We start from the raw sequence: 15595 nt of genomic DNA on the forward strand, positions 1-15595 counted from the left end.
CATGTATTCATTAGCATACAGATATACAATGGTGACCACTAAGTATTTATTATTCAACAATGAATACTGCAACTAAAATTTATAGGTCAAGGAATTTGTTCTTTACTATTTCAACATGCCACTGGAGAACAAAATGATACGTGCTTGAAACTAAATACACAGGAAGGGTCAAAATTAAAATGATGCAAATTTAAGAAGTCCATCAGAACTGCAATTACAAAATCATGGATGCTTCACCCAGTGGCAGATTAATGATTTTGCTGCCCCTAGGCCCAGAAATAATTGCCCCCACCCAGCAGCTCCCTCACCCCAGCTCACCTCCACTCCGCCTCTACCTCCTCCCCTAAGCATGCCACCAGGTCCTGCTTCTCCCTGCTCCTTGCCAGTGCTTGTGCACGAAACAGCTTCGTGAAGGAGGGGGGAAGAAAGGGGGGAAACGCGGCGCACTCAGGAGAGGAGGCGGGGCTGGGGTGGGGATTGGGGAAGGGGACCAATAGGGGCAGGGAGGGGTGGAGTTGGGGTGGGGACGGAGGGAGTGAACCAGCACCTGGGGAAGCAGTCTCCGGCTGCTATTATAAATTTGCCGCCTCTGCAAATTTGTCGGCCTAGGCGTTAATATGCCGCTGGCTTCACCACAACACAAGGCCCTCCAAATTTAGAAAACACCAGGAAACTCCAAAGTCATCCAATGTTTACTACAACTGGCAATTCCACTTTATGTTAACTAGTTGTCCTTCTAATAGATCATGGAAGGACTAGCCAAAATTAGTTGAATATTAATAATGGCTAATAGTAATTACAAATAAATAAGTTAAAAAGCAATTTTGAGCAAATAAGAAAATCTGACTACATCTGTCTACATTGTAATTTGCTTAAAGGTAATGTGCAGTTATTTTAATAAGTATATTTTTACCATAATTAAAAAATGAAAACACAAATCAGTTTTCAGAACCCAATGTTTGTATCAATATCTATCAGCTATATACTAACTATATCACTGTAGATACACTTATTTTCTGTTGATACTTCATTTGCAAATTAACAGTATTTTCCCAACCATAAAACCTGAAAATGTATATACCTAAACTTTTTAATTTCCTAATTGTTGAAGTGTAGTAATCTTACCCTGGAAGCATATCTGTCATCAAAAGAATGCTTTATCATCAAATTCTTGAGCACACTAATTGCAATCTGCCGGATGTCTCTGAATTCTTGTAATGCATTTCCCACCTCCCGCAGGAGCAGTCCCACTAAGAAGTGATTCTTGCAAAATTCATCTGTTAATGAATAGTCGAGCTGGAGGTCTGAAAGTAGAGTATAAGCTGTAGTTTAGGAGGATGCAATTAATTTGCCAATGAACATAAGCATGGACTTCCCCTTTTTTCATGCTTAGTTGCAAAAACAGTTTAGATGTGGCTTGTTCAAAAACCCACTTTGCCTCAAAACTGTGTGGCTTTGTCAGGCAGACATCTGTCATATATACTATGTGTTCGTTCAACATGTAGGTATTAGACAGTTAGTGAAATACAAAACTACCATAGCTTTAAGTATAATTTTATGAAAACTAGTAACAATGAACATTAAGAGTAAAAAACGGTTACCTCCCTTCTCATAACTGTTTTTCTTCAAGATGTGTTGCTCATGTCCGTTCCAAGTAGGTGTGTGCATGCCGCATGCACAGTTGTCGGTACCTGTCAGGTTGGCTATGGAGCCTCCTGCAGTCATGCCTTCATGGTGGCGTATATATGCCCCTGACGACACGCAACAGCCTCAGTTCCTTCTTACCAGAGTACTCCAACAGAGGGGTAGGTGGGTGAGTCTTGGATAGATCTACTAAAGGCCTCCTTGCACTGCTGATATTTGACAAGCGAAACTTCAGCTTGTCATTAATCAAGTTTAATGACATTAATCAACCGTTCTGACCTTCCAGCTTGCCATGTTCGCCCTGCACCACAACTTCCAGTTCAGAGCCATGGTCAGCTCTATCATCTAACCCGGTGCTGACCTCCCTGCTGGCCTGGGTGCTGCAGGGTGGTATGCAGTCCCTGGGTGGTAAAGCAGCCCGACCCTCCAAGGCGACGGACCAGGAACATCTGGAGATAGACCACTGGGCCTGATGGTACACCTCTGCAGACCAGAAGGGTCATTGTGCTGGAACCTGCCACTGCACTGGCCAAGGCATCATGGCAAGGATCTGTCCCACATCCTGCCTATGACGGTGCCGCTCTGACCAGTGCCGGCTGTGTCTGGAGATGTAGGACTCCACTTCTGAGTCCGAAGACAGACTCCAAACATGGAAACCACAGAGGTACCGAGGAGAAGGTGACCGGTCCTGCCACATGGCCGGTTTGCCTCTAGATGGCACTGCACTACAATGCGGTGACGGAGGTTTTAGAACCGGTGCTCCCTCTCTTCTGGCAGGGGACTGTGGTACCATCAAGGCTATCAGGTCCCTGGCTGCCTCAAAGGTGTATGGAGTGGAGGGAAGGTCCAGTTGCGCCACATGGCATTACCTGACAGGGGACTCCACGGGCACCAGACCCCTCTGTGGGGTTTAAGTCACTGGTGCTGCCCCTTGCAGCGCATGTGCTGAGTGCCCCAGCATGCGACACACTTCACTAGTGCTTTCATGCCCAGACCATCTTGTTCCGGGCGAGCACCCCTGTCCGTCTTCTTGTGCCTCTTGCCAGGCACCGGCAAGTGGGAGTGTGCTGGGCTAGCAGAGTGAGCTTCGTTGCTGGAGAATAGCAGTGCCGAGGGGTATTGGGTACAGAATCTTTCCTTTGCACCATAGTCTCTCTAAGTGAGGCCAGCGCACTCTGCACTGAAGTTCTGGGTGCTGGATACAAGTGGCCTGGGGCCGGCTGGGGATGAAGAGCTGCTTTCATGAGCAGTTGCTTCAGTCTGAAGTCCCTCTCCTTTTTGGTCCTAGGGTGAAAACCTCTGCAGATCCTGCAGCGATCCGTCTGATGGGTTTCGCCTAGGCACTTTAAACAGGAATCGTGTGGATTGCCTTTTGGCATGGGTTTGTGGCAGGACCCACACAGCTTCAAATTTTGGGTCCAAGGCATGCCCTGGTCCTGGGGAAGGGAATCGAGGTGGGGGCGGGGGGAGAACCCCCAACAAAAACTTACTAACTAATCTAAAGTACTACACAAACACTGACTCTAATCCAACTATTTACAGAAATTGAACAAGAGAGTCCACTGGGGGAAGGGCTTGCGGAGGCTAAAGAACGTACGTAGCTCCAGCAACCATCATGGGCAGTAAGAAGGGACTGCAGAGGCAGTAGGTCAGCAGGGTCCTATATACACCACCATGAAGGCGCGACTCCAGGGGTCTCCACGGCCAATTTAACGGCTCCCGCTAGGGGAGAAGCCTTCCGATGACTGTGCACATGGCGTGTACACACCTACTTGGAATGGACATGAGCAACACATTCAAAGAAGAAAGTATTTTAAGTTAATTCACCTGGGCAAAAATTTCTGACCTTGAACAGCTAAAATTAGACTCCTAAACCAGTATTTAGGTACCGATATACAGAGGTGCTGAGCACCAACTTTCTTCAACAGCAATTTTAGATACTGAACAGCTCTGAATAATGAGAGTGCTTAAGTGTCTAACCCCATTCCCATAACTGGATCCGTGTGAGTGAGCTCTTGTGCCTACATGGACCCACTTTCAGGACTGGGTCTTAAATATAGATTATGGGATCTAATTTTAGACTTTCGTGTTTTAAAAATTTGTGCCTGAGTGAACTGCATATTTCACACCAGGGATTTATTAGGCATACTAATAAAGGAGTTACTGCTAAGGATATATAGTTTATTTACTGATATTTTTCAAGGAAATCAAAATACTTCAGAAATTTTTTAGCAGATATTGAAAACACTTATGAATGAAACAATGAAGTAAGGAAATGGTATCAAGTAGGCAAATAAAAGTCTTCTAAATTAAACAACTTTTTCTTCTCAGTTTCTCAACATGAATATAAATAATTACTAAGCATATTTGAAAAAGGATTCAGTTAACATATGGTATATTATAATATATATGCATTATATTATTCTCTGAAATTTTTAACATCTATGAAATAGAAGTTTAAGAATAATTTACATAAGTATCTTTGCACATTAAGTATTGTGTTTTAAAGATGTAGCTGCATATAAAGTAATGATTGGTTTAAAACAAAAACTCCCACCATAATAATAAAAACACTGTATTTGTACTTACTTACATAAAATACCTCTAGCAATACGTGGAATGAAAATTAAAATCTATGCTATACTGAGGTATAAAGAAACACCAAATAAAGTCAAGCAATGCTTAAAATTTAAAAGTGCATTTTTCAAATGAGAATAAAATAATCCTATAGCTATCTAATTTATGCAATGAGTGCAGAAAGAGCTTCTCTAAGATGTGATATGTTTTGAAAGCACATCAATTTATCAGGTTTTACCTCATTAATCTCCTCCAAGATTTCTCAGGTTCACTGTTATTGTTCTGCATCTAGTCTCTTTATAAACCCTGCACAATGCTTAATATTTGTCTTTTTCCTAACTGATATTTTTGCCATTTAGTTAACTATGATAACTATCACCCTGTTTTACTTTAAGAATTAATATGGACCAGTAATATCTGTTTAATCAGCAGAGAGGTACGGTTAGACCTGCAAGCCAGCCACTGGGGAAGCAGAACAAAACAGGCAGGCACTTTAGGGAACAGAGCATTCCCCTAATGTAGGGAATCAACAGGTCTGGTACTGTACCCAAGCTGCAAAAAGCTGAAGACACATTGTAATGGATCTTTGGACCTTAGCATGATGAAGAATTAAGAGAAAACCATTGCAGGCAGAACTTCATCAAAGCTGGGAGCCCTGTAAGAAGGCTGCTGCCCCAATTTTTTAATATGACGTTCTTAAAGAGAGCCTACTTCACTTCTCTTGCAGCCCCAGCTGAATCATAGGAACAAAAAAGGTATGACTGGTGCCCTGTTCTATACAGGAAATGGGAACTCCCAGCTCCACCCCTCTGCATTCCTCAACATAAGGAAAAGGACAAAACTAGGGTCATACTCCCCACATAGAACAGAGCACTAGCAAGCATGTTTACTCATTTCTGTAGCTGCTTGGGTCTATAAAAGCACAACGTTTTGGTAAATTCTCCTCAGGGATGCCATTAAAGAGGAGAGGAGCAAAACTAAAAGGACAGATCTATTACAGGCCTCCTTGCACTGCTGATGTCAAGGTTCCTCCCCCACTCTGAACTCTAGGGTACAGATGTGGGGACCTGCATGAAAACCTCCTAAGCTTACTTTTACCAGCTTAGGTTAAAACTTCCCCAAGGTACAAATTAATTTTATCCTTTGTCCTTGGAATAGCCACTGCCACCACCAAACAAACTGGGTTTACTGGGAAACGCAGTTTGGACATGTCTTTCCCCCCAAAATCCTCCCAACCCTTGCACCCCACTTCCTGGGAAAGGTTTGCTAAAAATCCTCACCAATTTGCATAGGTGACCACAGACCCAAACCCTTGGATCTGAGAACAATGAAAAAACATTCAGTTTTCTTACAAGAAGGCTTTTAATAGAAATAGAAGTAAAGGAATCACCCTCGTAAAATCAGGATGGTAGATACCTTACAGGGTAATTAGATTCAAAACATAGAGAATTCCTCTAGGCAAAACCTTAAGTTACAAAAAAGACACACAGACAGAAACAGTCATTCTATTCAGCACAATTCTTTTCTCAACCATTTAAAGAAATCATAATCTAACACATACCTAGCTAGATTACTTACTAAAAAGTTCTAAGACTCCATTCCTGGTCTATCCCCGGCAAAAGCAGCATATAGACAGACACAGACCCTTTGTTTCTCTCCCTCCTCCCAGCTTTTGAAAGTATCTTGTCTCCTCATTGGTCATTTTGGTCAGGTGCCAGCGAGGTTACCTTTAGCTTCTTAACCCTTTACAGGTGAGAGGATTTTTCCTCTGGCCAGGAGGGATTTTAAAGGGGTTTACCCTTCCCTTTATATTTATGACAGCTGATATTTGACATCTGCTGTCTGTCTTTTAGTGCCTTTTTACTTCTGCAACTTCAGCAGAACTATGTAAGCAACAGCCTAGAACTCTCTCGCAGCAGCAGCATTTTATCCAATGAGTGTTGTCGTCCAAGACATTCCTGAGGACAAGGCAAGTGTAGGACATGGAGCTCCCTGTGGCCCACAAGGAGCATGACATCACCTGCAGTTACCTCACTCTGAATCCCAAATCTTAAATCACCCTGAAGTGCTTCCCATTAGCAAAATTATGTTTTATCAAGCCAATAAGGTATGATACTGTACATTGGCTGCAAAAAAGTTAATCTGTCAAGGATCCATGCATTAGATAGGGCTTCTTAGTAGCTAAGGAGCTTGATGCACTATTTAAATAGTCTTAAACTGTTCTGGTTACTTCTGACAGCACCTCTTTCTTCATGTGATCCTTGATGACAGTTTAGAACATTTGAGTTACTCAAGTTAAGTCTGTTTTTATACACACAACTGGATGGACATTATTATTAAGTACACATCTTTTCTCTTTTACAAATCAGGGAAAATGATGAGATATTTATTGCAAAACAAAGTACAAATGTGAAGAAAGTGAAAAATTTTATAGAAGAGGCTCACTTAAAGTTCATTCCAGTTTTATAGGTACTACTGGTATCCCCTCTTAAGGGGATAGTTCTACTGGTATCCCCTCTTAAGTATCGCTAATATAACTAGAACCAGTAACGTGTTAAGGCCTCGGTTCTACAACTGGATAAGAGCGGGTGAACCACTGTGTCTGCACAGAGCCTACTGTCTTCAATGGGGATCCACTCATACAGATGCAGTGTAAGGATTGGGGCTTAAAACTAGAATGTGGTATGTCCAGTGTATATACAATAATAGTTCTTCATTAGAATGAGGAATGTTGTAAAGCAGCAAAGGACTTTTAAGGTAGCTAATCTAAGGTATTCACATCAAACGGTACACTCATGCATTTTTATTTCCTATTAGACCTACTGTTTTTCAAATCATCACTACGTTTGAAGTTCTAAATTCTTCTTGGTGAGCTGGTTTACTACAAATCCAAGTTAATAATGTAATCTAGTAGTGTCTCCATGAGCCACAAATGGAATAATTGCAGATTACTTATTTTGGCACAAAGCTGTATTGCTTTTAAATTAGAAAAGTAAGAAATAGAAAAAAGTAAAGAAGAGAAAACATCCCACCCCACACCCACTGACAGGAGTGTCATAGGACTCCACAGTTGGCAAAAGAAAATCTGTATTCATAAAATGGAAACAAATAGGAACACACACAAAAAATAAGCTATACATAATTAATATCTTATTGTTATTAAGCAAAGTAGGAAATATTAGAGGGAAAATCAAAGATATACCTCTGGCACAGTGTCTTTGGCTAATGCTGTATTATATTACCTAGATACTTTCATTGCAATGCTTCACTAACAAACTACTACTTTGGGATTTAATAGAAAAAAGAATTACAACATAAGGCTTCCATTTAAAAATTTCACAACTCCCAAGTTTCAGAGTAACAGCCGTGTTAGTCTGTAGCCGCAAAAAGAAAAGGAGCACCTTAGAGACTAACAAATTTATTTGAGCATAAGCTTTCATGAGCTACAGCTTACTTCATCAGATGCATGATCACTTCATCGGGCATGCATCCGATGAAGTGAGCTGTAGCTCACGAAAGCTTATGCTCAAATAAAATGTGTTAAATCTAAGGTGCCACAAGTACTCCTGTTTTTTTTTTTTTTTACAACTTCCAAGAAATACTAATGGTGTCTTTAGGTAACATTTTCTTTCAAATAGACTGTCCTTCCTAAAGTTTTAACATTTATATAGTTAAAAATGTGGATTTACCTTGATATCTCTGAATTCTGCCTTTTCCAAATGGCATAGGTAGATTCAAAGGGATGTAGTGTTCATGGTTACACACCACTCGAAGAAATTCAAATTTGAATTCAAAAAGGGTCTGCAAAAATGTATCAGATGTAAATTACACAATTTAATAATTTAGTAATTTTCTGGTAGCATAGCTAAAAAGGAAACAGATTTCTTAACACTAGTGATTTCTTTCTCCTTTACAAATCTACAATCCTAGGGACTACATGGGTCATCATGCCATGCAGACCCAGGAGAGCTTTTTAGTGCAATACAGCATTTGAAAGCCAGATCTAATTCTGTGTTACATTTTCTACTTTTATCAAGTCTATGTTGTGTGGCATGCAAGATTTGAGAGTTGTTTGAGAGTTGCTTGATTGCATGGCACATGCAATTAGAAGGGTTGTCGATTTGTAGGAACATCTTAGACATCAGAGGGCTCGCTTTCAATTATTGTCAGTTTGTTCCTTGAGACTTTCATGGTCTTGCACAAAGTGCTCATTGATGTTGTTTCATCCATTTTCCAACTAGGGATGCTAAAGAATTGTACCAGTTCACACTCTTCCTCTTTGAAGAGGACACAAGCAGTCTCAATGTTCCAAGAGGCAAAAATGCCAAAGGTGTCTTGAAGGCAAAAAGTAACACAGCGATTGCACAGGAATGGGAGACTAATCTGAAAAATGCCTGAATATAACTGAAGAGCATTCTGGGATCTCAACACATAATTTGCTACATAGGTGTACCAAAAAGAGAAACACATTTTTAAGTTATTAAAGGAGTGGAGTACCTTTGGATCCCCTGGAGCAAAGCTGCTGATGTAGTTATTGATTTGCTTGAACATGAAACCCCGATCCATAAAAGTGAAACATCTCTGAAAAAGATAAAATATAAACCATGCTAAAGCACTTCCAGATGCAGTGTTCACTAAATTAGGTATCCATCTTTTAAAAGTTTATCTTCCAAGAATATTTTTAACATATAATTTGAATATAAATGCTATTAAAAGCAAGAATTGTACAGTAGAAAGCTACTTCATTTTAAAAGGAAAATATGACAAAGAGACCTAACTTGGCTTCCATTTTATAGAGCAACCGTTGATACTCAAACAAAGCAAAAACGCAATCAGTCCAGGTTTTGAAACGTGGCCCATAGAGTAGAGGTAGGAAAAGCTTTTAATTACAGAATTACCCTTTTCACTCTAAAATGTGTAAAACTGTTACTTAAACAAACTAAATCTTTTTTTTTTTTTGACAGTAATGAATCAAAAGCTCTATGAATAGGGACCAATGTCTTCATCTATGTTTGTGTAGTGCCTAGAATGGGGCCCAATCTTGACTGGGGCTGTAGCTGCGACTAATACAAATAATACATAATTTAGATGATCCCGGGTTAATAGGTCATCACCATTAACAGTAAAGCTATTAACAAAAAGCAAAACACCAAATTTTCAAAGAGATGATTTGGTGTTGCATCCCTAAAACTGACAATATGCCTAATTGGGCACACCAATTGTGCTTACATACATGTTAATATTTTCAACAGGAGAAATGTGAGTGACAGAACTATAATTCACCTAAATGAGAACATGAAAATAAGCAGGCAGGGTCTGGGATATGATAATTTGTTTAGTCATGCATGTGCATATTTCAACATCATTAGGTGTGCAACTGGGCACCTGAATTGTAGGCAGGTAAATTAAATAAATTATATAAAATCTCTATGTACTTATTTGGTCCACATCACTATAGTATGTGAGGGCCTCTGTTCTCACCTCCTCCAAACCCAAACACGAGGTTATGTCTGATTTTGAAGTCCCTTTGAAAAGGATTCAAAAACATTTAAAATTTCTTTTCCAAAGTTAAAAAAATAATAAAATAAATAAAAGGACCACAAATGAGATTCTAACCAATTGTTACAAAACACATAACAGAACAATGATAAAACAGACACAATGGAAGTTTTTGAATATAATAAAATCATGCTTAAACAAGTTAGGATTCAAACAACAGAGGAAGAAAGGCCTTTTGAATCAGACACAAGTGAATTCCATGCAGCCAAGGACAAACAATCTAACCAGATAAAAGGGTAGGTGTATAGAGCTTTATGGAAGCTCATCCACACTTTTTTAGTGCTCACAGTTTTAAAGTAACAAATCTTAGTTACAACACTGATGCATATTCCCATAAAATTAATGGAACACTGTTCTTATTGAAATAACCCCAAATTGAAATAAATTGTGAGTAAGAAAGGGACTCCGAAGAAAACAAAGGCTCTTTTCAAATAAACAAGAGATTGACCTCAGCATCATTAGTTTTCTCTGCCTTTTTTGTTTTGTTTTTTGTTAGAGCTTACTCATTGAATAAAAGAAGAAGAGCTATTGGGATCCTGACTACATAGTGCAAACGCAGGTGTATTATTCACAGTGCATAAAGTTAAGCTTATGCTTAAATCTTTGTAGGATTGGGGAAATAATTGGATGGCACAACCATGAAGGAATAAAAATTGCAATAAGCAAGGAAGTATGCAATTGCTAGCACAAAAATAAAACCTGCATTTTTTATAATATATTCTATACCCTGTTTTGCTTAGACAATCTTATTTCTAATTGCAATGAGTACTTAACCTGTTCTTTTATACATCTCTGTTTGCACATACAAAAGCATGCTTAAAATGCCTGTGACAGAGTGCAAAGTGAACAAAGCCTGCTCTCTGGTCACTTAGATGTTAATTAGTCCCCCCTGAGAAAGCTGATGGAGGGAGGGTAAACAGACAACCAGGCTGGCCAGATGGATGGAATAAGAAGCAAATTAGCCCATTAGTCCAAAGCTGATAGCGAGAGAGGGGATTAGGACTAGTTGAACTCAGTTACATGGAGGCCTCAAGGGAGGGAGATCTGTTCCCCTCAGGTTCTGGGGAGAGTGTCAAAAAGGCACAGTAGTAAATAGATGGTTGCATGGGGATTGTTGTGGAAATGGTGGATGGAACTTGAAATAAAAGGGTTCGGAGAAGGCATATCCACTGGAGTTCATGCAGTTTCTGAGAGGAAGAAGGTGGGAGAAGAGCCATGCCCCATTACAATGTCTTATACATACATGCTGCTGTGTGAGACCTTGCTAAGTGAAAATCCAAGAAAACTAAAATTACTGCAAATAATAAGCCTAGAGCCTATATTATTGTGGGTACCTACCTTTATAAAGACAGCAAGACTATGATTTGCATTTTTTGAAGCCTCTGGATTGTCTCTGTACTTCTGAGTGATGTGTGGCATTAGCATATTAACAAATGTTTCTACAGCATGATGAAAAGAAGCAGGAAATCTCTGGTTTCGTAACAACTGGAAGAATAATTTAAAATACACATTTAGAATTTTAAATTTCCGAAGTAACCTTGCATATGGCAGACAATGATTTGCTATAGGTAAAGCTATTTCTCAAGTTCATTTAGGAAAGGAGAAAAGGGAGAAAACAACAGCTAAAATTAAAATTATGAAATACCCTAGTTCTGATGAAAAAATAATAGTTATGAAAAATTCAGAAGCTTTTTGCAAACTTTTCTGGACTTTGACAAAGGCCAATTTTGGTTGAGAAAAGTTTTGAATGAAGTATTTTAACCAGCTCTAGTTTCCATCTGCAGAATTATTTAGAATCCAATGTAGAAAGCAATTTTCTTTTAAGATGACAAAGTATGTACATGTAAGTACGGAACTTGAAAGCATTAGGTGTTTCATCATAGAAGCATATTGAAATAGCTTTCATGGCAATACCTAAGACAGATTTCCAATTTTAAAAGGCATAGTTAAGGGCAGAAATCTAGAAATCAGTTATTCTAATTCTTACTTAAGGTACCTAGCTACACATACTTTAGTTACCTAGTCATTCCCAATAACTCCCTTGACCAAATACATATGTTGCTGTTTTATCAGCTATTTGTCTCAGGTGAAAATGTGGCTATTGTGAAAAAATATCCTCCAATATTGTACCATTTTTTCCTATCATCCTTTTCAACTCAGGCCTCCCCCTTTTGGCTCATCTGTACCTAAGGTATCATCACTGATCATGCACTCTCCTCCCACATGTTCTATAGCTGTATACCTGGGTTATATAATCTCCAAAGTATTTCTCCTTTAATACACTATTTTGACTTTACCTCTGATGAAATTCTCACCTATGCCTTCATTTTCTCTTGCGTTGATGTTTGCAATGCCCTGCTCTTTGGCTACCTCAGGTCTCAGCTCTTCAAACTACAGTACACAAAAAATTTTGTTTATGGCTTTTTTCATTCTGGGATCCAGTTCAAAATTGCCTTCCTTGCCTTTAAATAGCTTTCCAACCTACCTAACAGATGTTCTCTCTAGAGCCCTCTTTTTAACCAACGTCCTCTTTATAATAAGCGTCTTTTTATCTCTGTTTCCTACAATCCTGCCCCTAGTACAAAACCTTTCTCTGAAGCTTCCTGCCATGAGAACATAACACAAGAATGGCCATACTGCGTCAGACCAATGGTTCATCCAGTCCAATATCCTGTCTTCCAACAATGGCCAGTGCCAGATGCTTCAGAGTTGATGAACAGAAAAGGACAGTTATCCAGTCACACCTTCTGACAGTCAGATGTTTAGGAACACTCAGAGCATGGGGTTGCGTCCCTGACCATCTTGGTTAATAGCCATTAATGGACCTATTCTCCACAAACATTTCTAGTTTTTCTTTGAACCCAGTTATACTTTTGGCCTTCACAAGGAGTTCCACAGGTTGACTGTACATTGTGTGAATAAGTACTTCCTGATGGTTGTTTTAAAACTGCCTATTAATTTTATTGAGTGAACCCTGGTTCTTGTGTTATGTGAAGGAGTAAATATTCACTTTCTCCACACCTTTCATTATTTTATAGACCTCTATTCTATTCCTCCTTAGACATCTCTTTTCTACGCTGAATAGTTCCACTCTTTTCAATCCCTGCTCAGATGGAAGTTGCTCTATACACCTAATAATTTTTGTTGCCCTTCTCTGTACCTTTTCCACTTCTAATCTACCTTTTTTGAGATGTGGCGAGCAGAACTGCATGCAGTATTCAAGGTGTGGATATACCATGGATTTATATACTGAAATTGCCTTCTTGTATCAGTCCACAACTCAGACTTTAATTTCTTTAAACATTGAGTCTTAAACACAGATCCTTGTCTGTTGTCTTAGCATTTTAGACTCATAGAATCTTAGGACCAGAGGGGACCTAAAGAGGTCATCTAGTCCAGTCACCTGCACTCAAGGCAGGACTAAGTATTATCTAGACCATCCCTGACAAGTGTTTGTCTAACCTGCTCTTAAAAATCTCCAATGATGGAGATTCCACCACCTCTCTGGGCAGTTTATTCCAGTGTTTAACCAACCTGACAGGAAGTTTTTCCTAATGTCCAACCTAAACCTCCCTTGCTGCAATTTAAGCCCATTGCGTCTTGTCCTATCCTCAGAAGTTAAGGAGAACATTTTTTTCCCCTTCTCCATGTCACAACCTTTTAAGTACTTGAAAACTATTATGTCCCCTCTGTCTTCTCTTCTCCAGACCAAACAAAGCCAATTTTTTCAATCTTCCCTCATAGGTCATGTAGACCTTTAATCATTTTTGTTGCTCTTCTCTGGACTTCCTCCAAATTGTCCACATCTTTCCTGAAATGTGGCACCCAGAACTGGACACAAGACTCGAGCTCAGGCCTAACCAGCACAGAGTAGAGCATAAGAACTACTTTGTGTGTCTTGCTCACAACACTCCGGCTAATACATTCCATCAGGCCCAGCAACTGGGGGGAGGGAGGGAAGCGAAGGGGGCAATTGCCCAGGGGCCTGGGCAATTTAAAATGGCCTGGGGGCCCCGGCCACTGCTGCCAGCGGTAGCGCAGCAGGGCTAAGGCAGGCTTCCTGCCCTCCCTCACTCTGCACTGCTCCCGGAAGTGGCCGGCACGCCCCTGAGGCCCCTGGGGAGGGGGTCTCCGTGCACTGCCCCCGCCCCAACTCCACAGCTCCCATTGGCTGGGAACTGTAGCCAACGGGAGCTGAGGGAGCGGTGCCTGTTGGCAGTAGCACACGGAGACCCCTTGGGCCCCCCGCCTAGGATCTGCTGCCAGAGGAGTGTGCCAGTTGTTTTCGGGAGCTGCCCAAGGTAAACCCCGACCCCCTGATCCCTACTGCACCCCTGCCCCAGCCTAGAGCCTGCACCATGCACCTAAGCTCCCTCCTAAAGCCTGCACCCCTTACCCCCTCCCGCACCCAAGCTCCCTCCCACACCCAAACTCCCTCCCAGAACTTGCCCCTCTCCCCTTCCCACATCCAAACTCCCTCCCAGAGCCCGATCTTGCACCCACTCCCAAACTCCCTCCCAGATTCCAACCCCCCGCCCACTCTCAAACTACCTCCCAGACCGTGCACCCCCTCCTGCACAGAGCCTGCACCCCCTCCCACACTCCAACCCCCTGCCCCAGCCTGGTGAAAGTGAGTGAGGGTGAGAGAGAGACGGACGGAAGGGAGATAGAGTGAGCAGGGGCAGGGCCTCGGAGAAGGGGAGGGACAGAGGCTTCCTGGGAAAGGGCAGGGCAAGGGTCTTTGGGTTTGCGTGATTAGACAGTTGGCAACCCTACCAGGTGGGCATGTGGAAGCACAGCCAGCAGCTCGCTGGGCACTAGCCAGCGCAGACACAGCACAGACCAAATGTCAGGTGGACTGTTCTGCCCTGGGGCCCGGAATTGCTGTCAGCAGGCCTGCATCCCAGAATTATGTTTGCTTTTTTTGCAGCAGTGTTACACTGTTGACTTATATTTAGCTTGTAATCCAGTATGACCCCGTGTTACACTGTTGACTCATTCAGCTTTTGATCCACTATGACTCCCTTTCTGCAGTACTCCCTCTTAGGCAGTCATTTCCCATTTTGTATGTGTGCAACTGATTGTTCCTTCGAAGTGGAGTATTTTGCATTTGTCCTTCTTGAATTTCATCCTATTTACTTCAGACCATTTCTCCAGATCATTTTGAATTTGAATCCTATCCTCCAAAGCACTTCAATTTCCTCCCCCCACAGCTTGGTATCATCTGCAAACTTTATAAGTTTACTCTCTATGCCTTATCTAAATCATTGATGCTAAATCTTAATTTGTCTTCCTCTATCATTGGCCTTATCACTAGCTACTTTAATATAACCATATACCATCATTATACTTTTGTTTTCTGTAATTTATACATTACATACACAAAGTGTTTGTATCATAATATTATCAAGTTACATGTACTGTACTTGGGCAGCAGCTAATTACTGTCCAGGACCCCGATCGTCCAGGGTGGCAGTGGAGCCTAACAGTTAAACGTGTAGCTGGTAAAATATTAATAGTTTAAAGGTTTACTGTTTTTAAAAGTTATTTACATCCTTAGCCCATGCCTGACAGAAGTGGGACAAATGGTCTGCAAATAAGGGGGAATAAGTGTCGAATCTGAATGTTCCGTCTCTGAGGGTGGTCTTAGTGCTGCCTCCATGAAGATGGACTTCAGCCTAGTGTCCCAATCTTTTTTGGTCCGGGGCTTGAAGTCCCTGAAGATCTTGCAGCATTCCTGAATGTGAGCTTCCCCCAGGCACTTATAGCAGCTGGAATGGGGGTCGTTCAGAGGCATAGCCTTGTTACAAGGAGG

At 41.1% G+C, this 15595-nt stretch overlaps 1 protein-coding gene across 10 annotated transcripts in view; it reads right to left on the reverse strand.

The window, feature by feature from the left end:
• Positions 1–15595, reverse strand: part of DOCK9 (dedicator of cytokinesis 9) — a 335677-nt gene that overhangs the window by 107094 nt on the left and 212988 nt on the right. For all 10 annotated transcript variants that reach the window (XM_084627447.1, XM_084627439.1, XM_084627444.1 and 7 more), the window contains exons 28-31: positions 11119–11265; positions 8719–8802; positions 7911–8022; positions 1126–1304 (exon numbers count right to left, since the gene is read on the reverse strand). In XM_084627447.1, coding sequence (XP_084483573.1) covers positions 1126–1304; positions 7911–8022; positions 8719–8802; positions 11119–11265 — 522 coding nt within the window. The remainder of the gene's footprint in view (positions 1–1125; positions 1305–7910; positions 8023–8718; positions 8803–11118; positions 11266–15595) is intronic.

Source organism: Lepidochelys olivacea, assembly GCF_965140295.1.
Source record: "Lepidochelys olivacea isolate rLepOli2 genome assembly, chromosome: 1".
NCBI lineage: Eukaryota > Metazoa > Chordata > Testudines > Cheloniidae > Lepidochelys > Lepidochelys olivacea.